At 34.5% G+C, this 15,284-nt stretch overlaps 1 protein-coding gene across 23 annotated transcripts in view; it reads right to left on the bottom strand.

Annotated features, from left to right (window-relative positions):
* Nucleotides 1–280: 280 nt before the first annotated feature.
* SGIP1 (SH3GL interacting endocytic adaptor 1) overlaps nucleotides 281–15,284 on the bottom strand; it is a 204,143-nt gene continuing 189,139 nt past the window's right edge. For all 23 annotated transcript variants that reach the window (XM_077892177.1, XM_077892176.1, XM_077892175.1 and 20 more), the window contains 5 exons: nucleotides 14,257–14,389; nucleotides 11,320–11,522; nucleotides 10,129–10,193; nucleotides 9,382–9,546; nucleotides 281–8,194 (listed from right to left, as the gene is read on the bottom strand). In XM_077892177.1, the coding sequence (XP_077748303.1) occupies nucleotides 8,172–8,194; nucleotides 9,382–9,546; nucleotides 10,129–10,193; nucleotides 11,320–11,522; nucleotides 14,257–14,389 (589 nt within the window). In that variant the 3' untranslated portion in view covers nucleotides 281–8,171. The remainder of the gene's footprint in view (nucleotides 8,195–9,381; nucleotides 9,547–10,128; nucleotides 10,194–11,319; nucleotides 11,523–14,256; nucleotides 14,390–15,284) is intronic.

Below are 15,284 nucleotides of genomic sequence, written 5' to 3'. Positions count from 1 at the left end.
TAGGAACTATTAGGTGACTGGTAAAGATTATCTCTTTTAATCTGTTCATTGACCCTATGATAAGGGGAGAGTAGCTCCATTTTCTTAAAGATAGGGATGAAGAATCGAGTGATGTGCTCCAGTCTATCATTAAATCACGGGACTGGGATGTGTCCTGCTCTAAAGCCCTTGCACAGTCAAAACGTTTTGTCCGCTTTGCCACCCCAAACACGCAGTGAAATTTTCCAGAAATGTGGGTAAAATTTTAAGAGGCTGGTGATAAAAGAGGTTCACAACTGAATTTAGTTTTACATTTTTTCATTTATTTTCCAGAAAAAAATTACATTTAAATAACAATTTACTTTAGATATTTCATCTTGATCTCATGTATAATTAAAGTTTATTCGGAAATGGGAACCCTAGTTGCAGTAATGTGTCATGATAAATAATTGCATATTTGGGATTTTGTGAAATGGGTGATTGGTATGAAGGAAAAAACATTTGTAAAAATCATTATTTATTTACAAAAAAAAAATGATGTCCACACCTTTTCTAACTTATAAGGCAAGTAATGTTAAAATGTTCTGATTATCTTCAATAAATCAATACTACACATTCATATCACCTTTGCTCACCAGCGAGCTTTGCTACAGTGAACTCTTGCTTCTTTTGCTGGTTTTTTTCTTGAGCACAGTACAGAAGCAGTAAAGCTTTCATCATAGACAAAGCAGTAACGGCCATGAGAATAAAAGTACTCTCGGTTGAATTACACATGTAGGAAAAAGAGCCAGGTATTAATATTTTAACTAGATTTAAAAAATATACTTGAGTATTTTAACCCACAATTTCTTTTATAAATATTTTATGCTCAAGGAATTCTGTGAAATTAAATACTTCATACTAGGTCATAAAAAAATTCAGTTTACCGTTGCTATAAAGTACACGGGGAGTTCTAAAGAAAGGCTACCACCAACTCAAAGTACACACTAACAGCATTTTTCTTAAGAAAGACAATTGACTGAATTTTATTACCTTTGGAAACACAGCAAAATTTCTCTGAGATTCTTTTCCTAGTTTCTCTTATTGTCAAAGAAAAAAAAAAAGAATGCCACTTAGTAAGTGTGAAAATTAAAATTTGATCGTTTATAGATTTTTTTTCCTACATGAAGTGAAAAATTAAAAGTATTTGTATATTGAACCCAGTAATATTCAAACAGTTAAAAAAGCCAGCTCTGTAAAGGACTGCTTGGCCTGTAGTGAAGCTCTGTTCATATATAAGATTAGCATATCATCATACATATCCCAACACTTGGCTTTTTCAAGAAAAAATATTCAGGAGCAATTTTCCAATTCTCTTAGATTGAGAGAGAAACAGAGAGATTAGACAGGGGCCAGTCTCTTTCATGCACATCCATTTAAAAAACAAGAATTCAATACTGACCTGCAAAATTAACACAGCTTGTAAGAATTTTCATCCTATCATCTCACAAGGAAAAGAAAACTATCTGACTTTGGACCCTGGGATAGTGATCCCAGTGGTAGACATTTGGTGTATTATTTAAAATAGTTTAAAGTAATGATGCATGTATGAATAACACTAGGCATCTGTTTGGTCAGAGAGAAGAGGGAGAGAAAATCTCAGTGAAGTAATATACAGCTGAACAAATGAGATGGAATTAACATTTGCGTGACATATTCAATGGTATATTTAAAAATGATAAATGGCTTATCATCTATCAAGCTGATTCACAAACTCTGAGTGAATTAAAAACTGAGCTATATTTAGAGAAATGTAAAGTGATTCAGCTTTATTCTGAATCAGTTCATCCAAGAATTTTTTAAAAAGGAATTTTGCTGCTTTTGTGTATGAACGATTGATTTGAAAAATAAAGCATTGCAAAAAAGAACTGTGAAATGCTCATCAGTAGAGTGTAGGGTTCTGCAAAATCTTTGCTAAGTAATGTATCCCTCTCATTATAAAGTGTTTTTTGTATAGTTTCTAACGAGACTATGTAAATCTGCGTTCAGCGTTCATTTATCATGATCCAATTTCTTAAAGCCACTCAATACGATATTACCAAAGATTGTTCGCTAGCGTTAATTCCACTCTGTAAAGAATTTGTTTTCAACAGTTGGTACTCTGATGTGCTTGGTCATAGGTGCAAGACCTTAAAAATAATACTTAAAAAATTAAAGTATTACATGAATATTTTAGATGATAAAGTTAAATTCACTAAGATATACTAAGGAAAATTTAAAATAGATACTAACTCATTTGAAGTGGCAAGAATTTTTCTTCAAGTTAAACAAAAACTCAGAAGCATTCTTTCAAAACATTCCTGGTTGTATTATTTGTGATTCTTGAAGGATATGTAAGCTGGTGTTAAAACTTTTCTAATGTTTCTTCAAGATGTGTTTAGGGAAAAAAAAGTGTTTTGTGATTTAATAACTTTCTTAAGCTTCATTAAAACACTAACCTTTATTATCAGTGTCCAAGGAGTGGGGAATATGGCATAAGATCATATATTCTCAGGCCACAATGAATATTTCCCAGAACCAGTCGACCTGGACACAATTTGGAAAATACTGGAATATAGGTGAATGCTGAAGTATCCTTTACTTATTTTCTTTTAGGCATTAAGAGACACATAAAAATATATATTTGCTCCTCATTGAAACATCTTTTCTTATAAGGTTAAAGGTGTATTTAGAATAAGCAACGTACTACCTTAGGGATAGAAGAAGACAATCAAAAATACTATAAGTCAAAGGAAAAATAACTTGAGAAGTTATACCTAGAAAATAAATTATTATACTTATAGTGGATGTCAATAAGGAGGTGCTTTTCTCTCACAAGAATACTCATTTAGGATAGAAATCAAGTGTTAAACATGAGGGAGAATCAAGAGATCTGATAGTCAACTCAATAGACTCTAAAATTTGACTTTCCTCCAAGAAGAATATTTCAATTTGAATTAGATATTAAAATTACAACTCTAGCCTACAGAAGATGATAGAACATCAAAGCAATGACACAGAAATGCTAGTGGGTTTTCTTTTTTTTTAATATTTGGAAATTTAAATATTTGACTTCTATCTCCTTTTCCTCCATACATTCCATGTACAAAAAATAATGTAATGGTAGACATGTTTAATTCACGAGTGAGGGAATGGCATTTAGATGCTATTTGCCAAATGAAACAAACAAACAAACAAACAAACAAACAAACACAAAAGAAGCAGGAAAATCCAATAAAGCTTCATGACAGAAGTGCACACAGTAAAAGATGGTGTGGCAGGTCATCAGAACACCTTCTTTAATCAGTTAACATAGATTGATTTGTTCATTCATATCAGCAACTTAATTTGATTTATTTCAAGGAAACATCATTTTTACTTATATTAACTAATTTTTAAAATGATATTTAGAGATCATCCTTCTTTTACTATCATAAAAAAATTTCCTTCCATTAAATAAATTGCTGGTCGGAAAACCATGTAGCAGAAAGTACGTTTAGCCTGAATGGGATCTTGCTGAATGCATAATCTGTAAGGAAAAATAAAGCTTAAAAAAAAAGGCAAAACTCAACAAACTCATCTTCTTAGTAGATATCTAAATATTTTACTATGCCATTCAAATTTAATTGACAACTGTGATTATTCTGAAAACAAAAAAAAAGGAAAAATAAAAATTATTGAGTTAACTCCTTTACAATGATACTGGTCCATGGTTATAAAGCATCCAATTCAAAGGCCTACAAAATAAATAGGGTCAGCTCAAAAGTTACACATCCATCTGAGTGTCTCTTGCAAGGAGGGAGACATTTATTAGGACTTTTTTTGTGCAGTGAGTGATAGCTTGCAATCTGCCTACAGCTTCTCTTAGTCTTTTGAGCCATTGATGGAAAAGGAGAAATATGAAAACGAGAAAATACATTTCAGGCCACTTTGAGACTATATAGTGAGAACTCTAAGGAAAAGATAAGGATTTTCCCAGAAAAGCCTTGAGTCTTTTTTTTTTTTTTTCCATTTTTCTTTAACTGGAGAAAGTTAAATGGACTGAGTGAAAAAATAAACTCACCAGAAAAATGATATTCACTCAACTTACAATTTAATGTTTAAAATTTGATAGAATGTCATAACTAAGAAGGACCTCAGAGATGTCTTAGGGCAGTGATTCTCAGGTTTTGGGTGCTTGTCAAAATACGTATTCCTAAATTCCATCCCTAGATATTTATTCTTTTAATTTAAACTTGTTGATACTATCTTCTAGGCTCTGGGACTGAGCCAAAATCATCACCCTTTTAAATGACTGTTATTACAAGTGGTTCACAGTCATTCTTTGAGAAGCATACTCTTCCAACAATTTTGCTATTGGAATTATCCTTATTTTGATACTAATTTTTCACGGCACCTTTAACCTTGGGATTCAAATGATATGTATATAGGAAAATAAAACAAGAGTTTATTTCCCAGAATGAGTAAGCAAAACTGGTCAGAGAGGCTCCCTCTGCAGTCAAGATAACTGGGTTACTTGCAGCTGCTGTGTCACTTCGGGCAAATTAATTAATCTAAGCTTGGATGTCATCATTTGTAAAATAGGAATTAAGAAGAGTACTTACAACTTCTGGATTGCTACAAGTATTAAACAAGCTAGTATCTATCGTGACTGGTATATGGTAAGCACTCAAGTAAATATAATTTTTTATTACACGTCAGTCAATTACTGTGATTGTCCAAGTTTTCTTATGAAGCCCCCCAGGAAATCTATCTGATCTAGTAGAATCATGGAACTTCAGAGGTGGGAGAAATTTTATAGATCATTGACATGTTATGATGGTGTTTAAATAGTGCTGGGGTCAGGGTGGGAGTGGGGGTAGGGGCGCCCAAATCTCAACTGCTTGAAGGAACTCTGTCATTGCTTTAAGCTGTTTTGCATAACAGGATTTCATATGCAATTTTGGTAGCAGAAAATGCTGCTGTTAAGAAAAACTTGAAAACCACTGGCAATCCCAATCCCAATCCTAATCCCTCATACTAAAGAGAACAAACCGAGAAAGGCAGTGATTGTCCAATGTCACACAGCAGTAGTTAGTGGTAGAGTTAGTGTAGTTACCAGGTTTCTCTGAAAAGAAGATTTTGAAATGAAAATATGTGTCATTATTGCATCAAACACTTTGCAGATGGAAATGGATAAAAATACATAAAAACAAAAATAAAAAACATCTCTATTCACTCAAAACCATTTGAAATGTGGACCTTCTTTCTTTATAGGTGAAATATATTCCCAAATACCATACAATGAATTTTCATTTTGTCTGTAGATGTAGAGAAGAGAGCTTTAAAAATAATTAAAAATTTAACTCTTAGGAATTATAAATTCCAACTATGGTAAAATTCAGACTAATTCTTAACAAGAATTTATTTTTAAAAATATCAAGAAAATATGAAATTTATTTAGAAAAAAACATACTTTCCATGTTGTCAAAATAAAACAATATCATTTATACTTTCTATCTTGTTAAAACAGAAACTTTTAAAATCATAAATCTCAAGAAATAGTGTTCTGGTTAATGAGAACTCTTTCTTTTTATTTTAACCCCTAGTATTGAAAATATTAATATGTACTTGCCTATTTTCTTCTGTTTTAGGAATTGATAATGGACCTGACTTAATGTTCATTTGTTAGTTTTTATAGCAGAGACTCTTGCATTGTCTAGGATCTTTTTTCCTAATATGAATTCTTATTGTACAGTACAGTGGATACAGGTTTAACAGGAGATTGTAAACTATAAAATTAGAAAAAAAAAAAACCACTACCAAAATCTAAAGCCCTGATATGAGTTTATTGTGTTATTATTTGACCTATTTTTCTGAACGGAGAAGGGATATCTTCTCTATCGAGATTCTGGTTATTGAAAGTTTAATAATTATCAAGCCAATAACCTCCATTCTGTTTCACAAAGACCAATTAAGGGATCACAAGAGATCTTTATAGTTTCAAATTTAGTTCCTGGAAACGTTTGAATAACATTAAAGATTTTTGTAATCTATGTTTTAAATTATATTTTTACAATATCAACAAAATTATTCCTTGAAAAAAACCCTTGTGTTTAATTACTAAGTCACTCTAGAACTATATAAAATAAAATAAAATATAAAGAGCAAGACATAAGAACCAGTAATATTTACACATTTTTAATATGCTTTGTGTTAATATTCAATACGTTTTCCTTATGAATTGATTACTTAAAAATGCATCTTTAAATTCATATGCTGTATAATTCTCAATTTTCTGCTCCTTACTCTCCATTGGTTTCAGTGTTTGATGTTTTGCAGGATTAAAAGTTTGCATTTTCTATTTTGGTTTCAAAATCAAATTGAATATCTTTACTTAAAATGAGTACATTAATAATTTGTCCAAAAAAACTTCAACTCCAGACTGTCTGGGGAGCCAACTGAGAGTATTTGAATAATAGAAATTCTTCTGAGGTAAAACAGATCATTTTGAACATTTGAACATTTTCTTTGTAGCAAGCACTGATGCAGCAGTACAAATGGTAATTTAAAAAGTTCCACTATAAACTATAAACAATTGCCAATCACAATCTCATTTTAAAAGTAAGACTTACAAAATTTAATTTGATTCTAAAATCTAAAGAGACTAATGATTCTTTGTCAAGTATCAGTGAACGTAAAAAAATTTAGCAACTAAATACAATGGCTTACTAATTCCAGGTATGTAATAGTATAACTTAGGATAAGAATTGGTTCATGTTTAAAATAAGTTCTATGACTTAAAGGAAATTTCATGTTTGCAGATAGTGGAGGAGGAAGGTTTGACAACTGGGACTAACCCTGAAGAAGTGCTTCTCCATTCTGAATCCTCCTCACATTGTGAGGCCAGACTGAGTAATTACAGTTTTAATCGTACCTTGCAATGATGAAATCATGACATTAATTTTTGATAACTCTCTTTCTGATTCCCCGAGAATGGCAAAGATTTATAGTCACATATGATGAATCTTATCCAAAATGAAATTTATTGCACAATAATGTGGATTGAATTTCATTTATAAAGCTTTTTTTTTTTTCTCCTTCCCCAATGATATAAATGATAATGATTAAAATTTGCCTTCTGGACTTAAACGGGGTTGGAGGGACTGATTTTTTTTTTTTTTCGAGTTTTAGCCTTAATGGTCTGATTCCTGCAGGTAAAGAGAAAGATACATGGTACCATTCTCCATGCTATACGGGAGACTCTGTTCAGACTAATTAAGCAAAAGTTGTTAACCAGTCCAACTACGGAAAGTCTTGAAATTTTAAAGTCACAATTTTGGCTTTAGTCTGATATTATTCAGCAATCTCCACATTTGCTAAACTGTAGAGAGAGGGGGAAGTAGTTAAGACTTCAACATCTTCTTTACTCTTGATTATAATTTCATCTACTTAAACTTTAAATATGAATTGCTTTCCCTTTTTACACAAGTTATAAAAATAAGAGGCCCTGTTTACACAGTTTGCATTTTTATGAAATTTGCAGTTTGAAAAAAAAGCTTTTTAAAAAGTGGTAATTAATGCTCTTCTTGAATATGCTGTAACTTTAGAATTTTTTTTCTGAAATAGTTTCTGAATTTAACCCACTAAATATTTGAAGATAGAATTTTTATTTAGCACTAGAGTAAAACATACTAAGGATTGAAGAAAATGAAGTTTTTTTTTCCTCTGGTTCCACTTAATTTTCTTTGTATGTGGCACCCCCTTTATGACAGCTATCAATATTATATTTAAATTTTATATATTGACAAAATGCAATCTACCTCTGTAAGCATTGTGCCATTCAACAGTTCTACTATTAAATTTACAGACCACAGTTTAAATTACATCCATTTCAGGAATGGTAAAATGCTAAAACTCAGGTGTCTAATCGCCTTACTGGAATGAGTACAATTTACAAATACAATAATTACATTTTAAAACCATTAACAATATTACACCTAGAAGTAAATACTGCAAGACTGGTCATCATGGTATTGTGTGAGGGAAATCATTGCTGAAAGTCACGGACATTTCCAGCAGATATATCCCAAGTGCAGATTTTGGTTTGTTTCCATCAAACCAAAATTAAAACCTGTTTCTCATACAACAGTTCTCCATTATATGAATCATCCAAATCCTTGCATAAGATTTTATTAGTTATCTGCCAAATATTTTCCTGCAAAACAAAACAACATATCAACAGGTTATCTGCTAGTTCCATAATGTGATTATGATACGGGCAACATTTTTATCCTTCCTGCCTACCCCGAGGAGCCTAATACTGCATTTTGAGAGGTGTGGTATTAGTATAAAATACATACAATTTTTTAAGTTTTCAATTTCCCAGACCAGGTAGTTGCCTTTTCACATGTCCGTGTATGAACACTTTGCAGACGTTTAGGTTTTAGGATGGGCTGGGAGATTTGTTTCTGTATGTGGGAATCCAACTTGTTTTGGGAAGAGTAATCATGTAACCTGGGTCATTTTTGAGAGTGGAAAGGTTAAAACTAGTAATTACAAGAGACCAGCAGGCATAAAAACCAGGAGTTATCCTGACAAGTCATTGATAAGTATAATCACCCTAGTATTGGGGACTTCTTCACCAAAAAACTATCATGTGTGCCAAAAACATATCTTATGGCCATATTCAGCTCATGGGCAACCGTTTCTGATACCTGGCCTAGATTCTTGAAGGTTGCTTATATTGAAGTGAAAGATGGATCTTCTCAGATTTCAGCTATGCCTGACAAGTCTAAAATCTATGAAGTCTTGTTGGAGAAAAAATGTCTTTAGGTAAGAAGTAAATTCAGAGGCAAATAGCATTTACTTTGTTACTGCCCAACAGTAGGATTGGGCAGCCCAGGTGGCCTGGCGGTTTAGCGCCGCCTTCAGCCTAGGGCGTGATCCTGGAGTCCTGGGATCCAGTCCCATGTCGGGCTCCCTGCATGCAGCCTGCTTCTCCCTCTGCCTGTGTCTCTGCCTCTCTCTTTCTCTCTCTCTCTCTCCCTCTCTCTGTGTCTCTCATGAATAAATAAATAAAATCTAAAAAAAAAAACAGTAGTATTTATTCCACTGGCCTTAGTATATACATGTGTATATAATAGGAATGACTGGTGATCCCCACATAAGAAACAGAGCCAGAGCCATGATCGGTAGGCAAGGCGTTCCTGATTCTGACTTCTAGTTTATTATCCAATTTTTCATTCTACAATCTGTTTGCTTTCTAACTGGGATGAGAAATGTGGATTGGGAATTGGGAAGAGGAAAAGAAAGAAGATGAGCAAATCAGACACTTTTCCTTCTCAAGAGAGTAGCTAGGGCAACACTATTTTTGCAAAGGAAACTCACAGGATGCCCACTTACCTGCAGCAAACCTTTTCTTAATGAGTGAAAACCGATACCCTGCTCCAACAAGTTCAATATCACAACCAGAAAGGGTGCTTCCTTCACTTGTGAACTGCACAACCAACGGGGAAGGTTTGCTTGGGCCTTCGGATAGCTGAAATCTGGCCAATAAAGAACCCACCCCTATAAAAAAATTTAAAAAAGAGTATCATTGCACAACACACTGGATATAGTTTTGCAAATTATATTCAAAAGTTAACACACAACATCTAACTTAGTATAAATATACAAAATAAAACATACAAAATAGTGTATGTTTTAGTGACAAAATGGTGATGAATAAATTTTTTCATGAAATATTATGAGGAACTTTTCTTGTACACTAATGAAAGTGTAATTCAACCAAATGATACTTCAAAATTTGGGAGCATGTTACTTGGAAGGCAATGTATTTTCCCAGTCAGAGGAAAGTGAAAAATATGTAAACTATCAGGAAGTGGAGATCTGACACAAAATGAAAACTTGTCTCATTAAAAGCTCTTCTCTGGTTGAAGTATGGCCTGTTTGATGTGGGGTTGGGCAGAAAAGGGGAAGTAGAGGATCCACTGAGAAATTACTTGCTTTTATTGGTTGAGATAAGTATACACCAAAGTAAAGTGAAATATTCTGCTTGCTTCTAATGCTAAGTGTATTTTGATTGATAGTTTTTTAATACCTGAAAGTTATTTCAGCTTTATGTATTAAATAAGCCTATAATTACAGTACCTCCATTTTCTGACTTCTGAGAAATATCAGGAATCTTCCACAATATTCTTTGTTGTTCAGCATTCCTAAAAATAAATAAAATAGGTAAAAGGCTTTTGTGTATGTAAAGGTTTTTGTTTAATGGATGCCATATTTTTTCTAGATAGTGTTAATTTTAAAAAATGAATCTTGACAATGTTAATTATGATTTACCCATTATCTATCTATCTATCTATCTATCTATCTATCCATCCAACCATCCATACATCCGTCTACACATAAATGTTCTTTTATCTGTTCCTTATTATAACCAGCTACAACTGTCAGATAGGAAAACATATAGAGGACAATGCAGTTAATTTTTTCTGACACCTCTAATGAATAATGAGTTCAGGTAACTTAAGTTGGAGCTGTCATATGGCTGACTTTTTTTTTTAATGTTCTATTTTTTGCTTCTGACAATCACATGGAAAAACTAGAATACTTTCTCTAAGAGAACAAGTCCTTTTTAACTTGGTTTCTCTTCAGGGTCTGTTCCCGTACCTTCTCCAGTGGTGATTTTTTTTATGGTCCAGAGGCTATAGAACAAAACCCTACATTTCTTAGATGCCCCTGCAGTTAGGGTCTTAGATGCGGCTTAGGGTCCACATGACGTGCACTGCTTGAGATTTGGAGGACAGAAGGGAGCAGAGGCCATTCTCCTGCTGTGTTCGTAGCTCTTTTCTGGTGGCCAGCAGTCTAACTGAGATGTGGGGATCTTCCCACAAAGTGCTGTATGCAGTCCAGTCTCCCAGTTCCAGGAGTGCTGAGAAGCAGTTAAGGCAGTGTCGGTAGGAACTTTCTTATCCTTGGATCAACATGGCTCTGGTGAGTTCTTGAAATTAGTGGCTCCACGGGCAGCTTTCTCATTTTTCTGCTTCTTGGTTGTGGTAGAGCTAGCAGCTTCCCTGGTAAGCCAGTTCTGCAGTGTCCTGGGGAAACATTCTTGGAGATCCAGTCTAAAGCTTAGTCCTCTAGCACTTCTACTATTGTGTGAGCATCTGCTAAATCTTTTCTTCTTAGAATAACAGGACAGTGTTTCCTGCCCTGCACCCTGACATACAGGCCTGCTGTAATGGCCTCCTGTAGGAAATGCAAATGCTAAGAAGTTTATGATCCCTTTGCCCAGAAACAGCCGTTTGGTAAAGAGGAAGGGGACTAGTGGCTCCTTACCAGACCGCTGGTGGGAGCACAGCCTGGAGCTTGGTTACTCCTCCATCTATGGGGACCAGGAACTGCACATTGTTGAGGGCCACAGCAGTTGTCATTGCATCGGTGTTGTATTTGTAATCGATGCGCAGGTCAGTGCTTGCTGGCTCACACCGCCAGTTCACTGCCAGGTTCAGAGGTGTGGATTGAAGGCCCTGGGCAGACACCTTGCCAAATAACAGGAAAGAGAATGTTTAAGGCTCAACTGTTAGTCTGAAACAAAGCCAGAAGCTATGGTTATCTCCCATGGAATATTCTTAGATATAAAATGTCATCATGTTGTTGGTGCTGCTCACAAATGAGCTCGCAGTAAATATCACTGGGAACAGTGCCCTGTGAAAGGGAGCTGCATGCTACAGGTAAACTGTTACGGATGAAAAATAAAATCAGCTACTAAAATCTCTACAACACTTTAGAGTTTACAACGCACTTGTGTCACTTAGGGAGGTAGTAGCACGCACTGCTTAGGAGCTGAGGACAGGAGTTAGTCTTGGATGTGAGTTCTGACAGTCACAAGCTGAGTAATCTTGGGTCAGTCACTAGTCCTCTCTGAGTCTCAGTTATTTCTTCATCTGCCAAATGAGAATTATAACAATAATATCTACCCATAGAGTTGTCGGGGAGATGGAAGATAGTTTATGTGAAATAGTCAGCATAGTGCCTAGCACTTAGTAAAGCATTAATGTTTTCATACATTAATACTCTTAAAAATTTTTTTAAATTTATTCATGAGAGACACACAGAGAGAGGCAGAGACATAGGCAGAGGGAGAAGCAGACTCCCTGTGGGGAGCCCGATGTGGGACTTGATCCTGGGACTCCAGGATCACGACCTGAGCCGAAGGCAGACACTCAACCACTGAGCCACCCAGGCGTCCCCATACATTAATACTCTTATCATACTTTCTCTTCACAACACACCAGTGAGTTAAATGAAACAGGTTATCATTACTCTTTTGGATTTGCCAAAGTGAGTACTTGAACCCAAGTCCTCTAACTGGAAGGGGTACATTCTACTGTCTCCCGTCAATTCTAGTTAGAATCAACTGTGAGTTTGACCAAGGAAAAGCCATGTTTGCAGAATTAATGATATTGTCTTAATCTAAAGACAATAATACCAACTTGATTTCTGGATCTACAACGAAAAAATTTTAATGTTATTATTTCTTGATTGTTCACTGTGATGATGAAGAGCTCTAAGAGATTCTTCTTTTACCAGCACACATACACTACAGGGGCCATGTGGGTGATGTCTACACCCTTTTGGTTTTATTCACGGAGTATGAGTTTTGCTGATTTTAAAGACTATAAGTAGCTCTATTGGCCTAGCAATGCCTCCACAGACAGATACCATGGGGAAGGGGCCTGAGGGCAAGTTGAGCTCCTAAGGTAGCAGGAGTTGCTATAGAAACAAGCCCAGATATGAATTCTTTTATAAAATGCCATGGCTTTTGATGGCAATTTTTGTTAGATAACAATTATAGGTTTTTTAAAATTTAAATATTTTTAGCAGCACAGTTCTCTGCAAATGAACTTTGCTTTGGAAATGTGTTATTTAAGGTAAATCAAAAGAAGAGCAGACTGACCCCTCTGGGCTGGATTCTGTGCTCTGTCTCAGTGGTGGTTCTTGAGTCCCCAGTGGCTCCTCTACCTAGGGACAGTGCGTTTTGGATTTGTGCGGGTGTGTTTTTGATCGACCCAGTTACTGGAGGATGCTATGATCATAGCGGCCAAAAACTAAACATGCTGAGATTTGAGGGCAATCCCACAGAATGCTTATTGTGCCTCCCACCCAATTCCTTGCATGTTGGAAAACACCACCACTGCAACTAAACAGCAGCAGAAGGGATTCCTCAGAGCTCACTTTAAAACAAACCAGCAGCCCTAAGGCTACTTATATTTAACAAATACTTTGAAATATATTAGGTCATTAGCTCCTTACAACAGCCTGTAACATATCTAGGTAGGAATCACAATGATCCTTATTTGCAGATGAGGAAACAGAGCTTCAGGAAGATTCAGTGCCTAAAGTCAGAGGCCAGTAGGAAGCTGACTTAATTCCAGAATAAACTTCTTGCCTCCAATGTAATACTTTACAATAGCCTCATGTTGCAATAGGTGAATTTTCTCTTCTTTCTAGATTCCCTGAATGACACTGTGGAGACTTTAAAAAAAAAAATCTGACAGCATTTAAGAATTTAAAAAAATGTTTTTAATCTGAAGTGACAACGTAGAGGTGGTGTTTGTAATGAATGGTTGTGAAAGAAAACAAGTGAAGTTTTATATTTCCCCCTTTGGGCATAAGAACCATGCATGTGCTTCTAAATTTAACTTCTCATTCAGGGAAATATTTCATTGGAGTTTGCTTTTCTTGCTCCTTTTCCTTTCTCTCAGAAGCTTAAAGCAGTCACTAAATGTGTTTTAAACGTTTGGGGGGAAGAAAGTTAAATAAAAATGTATTTTACATCATATCTTAATTATACAAGTGATGAATTTCTGTGGTATCATGTTTGTTCAGTATTATTGATAACATCCAAAGCTTAGGTGGTATTATTTTTACAGGACAAACAATATAATCATTTGCATTTTTGTAAAATGTACCATCGTATAGATACTTTACTTTTAGTGGTTTCCTTACAACAATGTAAATAAGTGTTTTCCAAACTGTAGGGTATATTACCACCGCAATAACTAGTTTACCACTATTTATAATCTCAATTATTGAAAGTTTCTGCAACTTCATTTTTGTAGTCTTCAAGGAGCCTTTTATTTTCTTAAAAATGATAGGTTTTAAGTTATATTAAAAGAAATGCTATTTTGTTTACTTTTACTTAATGCTAGACATTTTAGAATATACATTTATAATGTGAAAGGGACACCTTGATCAAATGAATAGGCTTACCTGATATTTGAGCATGTCCACATTATAATATGTAGCCTGGGGTTTTTGTTCTGACACTTTCTTTAGGTGCATCATCAAATTTGGCATGTTTACCCAGAATTCCTTGGTATTGGCATCATTTTGAGTATTATCACTATTCAGTTGGGAAGAAAAAATTATTGAGTAATATCTTGTGACAAATATCCACACAAAGAAGCATCTTAGCCACTTGTCATCTGATTTTTATATCCATCTTTGACAATTTGTAGAGATCATGTTATTAGCAGTAGTATATTTTATTTTACTTAATTTTTTTAGCAGTAGTATATTTTAGTACAGTTACAGTTCTGAATGGCATTATTATGTTAATAAATTAATGCCCATAGAGGCATGATTGTGTCACGATGAATCTCAGTGAGTATCCAGTAATATTAACCAATCCTGATGATGATTGGTTGCTTTAAAGAGTGAATTATTTATTAAACCCAAACTTAATAGCCTTCTTTCTACATCACCAGTTTCCTCTGAATTAGTCGGCTAATGTAATCAAAGAGCTGAGTACATTGATTTTGTTTGTTTTTTTTTAATTAACTTGAACAGTTTTCTCAGAAATTATGGAGTTAAATATTTGGCCAAATGTAAACACAGTCTTTATTTCCAACTGAGGGGAACAGTGCAATACTAAAACCACCTTCATTAAAGAGCATCTAAATCATAAAACAGTGACTGGGCTTATAAGATGATCCTGGAATTTGAATAATAATCATGGTGGTTACAATAGAGAAGTGCAGTTTTAATGAATTCAGGAGTTAGTATTCTTAGGGATTTGTTAGTTTTGCTCAGATGTCTGTCCACACATCATTCACCCAATATATCTTGACAATGCTTGTCTCGGTGACAAAAGGAATCAGGCAATAGTGTGAAAAGCCTCTGCTCACTTCCCACATAATGAAGAAATTGAGGGCCCAAGTAATTCAAGTAATTGAGGGCCCAAGTAATCTGACATACAAGTTACTTACTGAATGAAAGATAGAGGTCAAGAAGATAGA

Source organism: Canis aureus, chromosome 3 (assembly GCF_053574225.1).
Source record: "Canis aureus isolate CA01 chromosome 3, VMU_Caureus_v.1.0, whole genome shotgun sequence".
In the NCBI taxonomy this organism is placed as follows: domain Eukaryota; kingdom Metazoa; phylum Chordata; class Mammalia; order Carnivora; family Canidae; genus Canis; species Canis aureus.
Note: the sequence above shows the minus strand (reverse complement) of the source record. Positions and strands in the feature narration are given on the sequence as shown.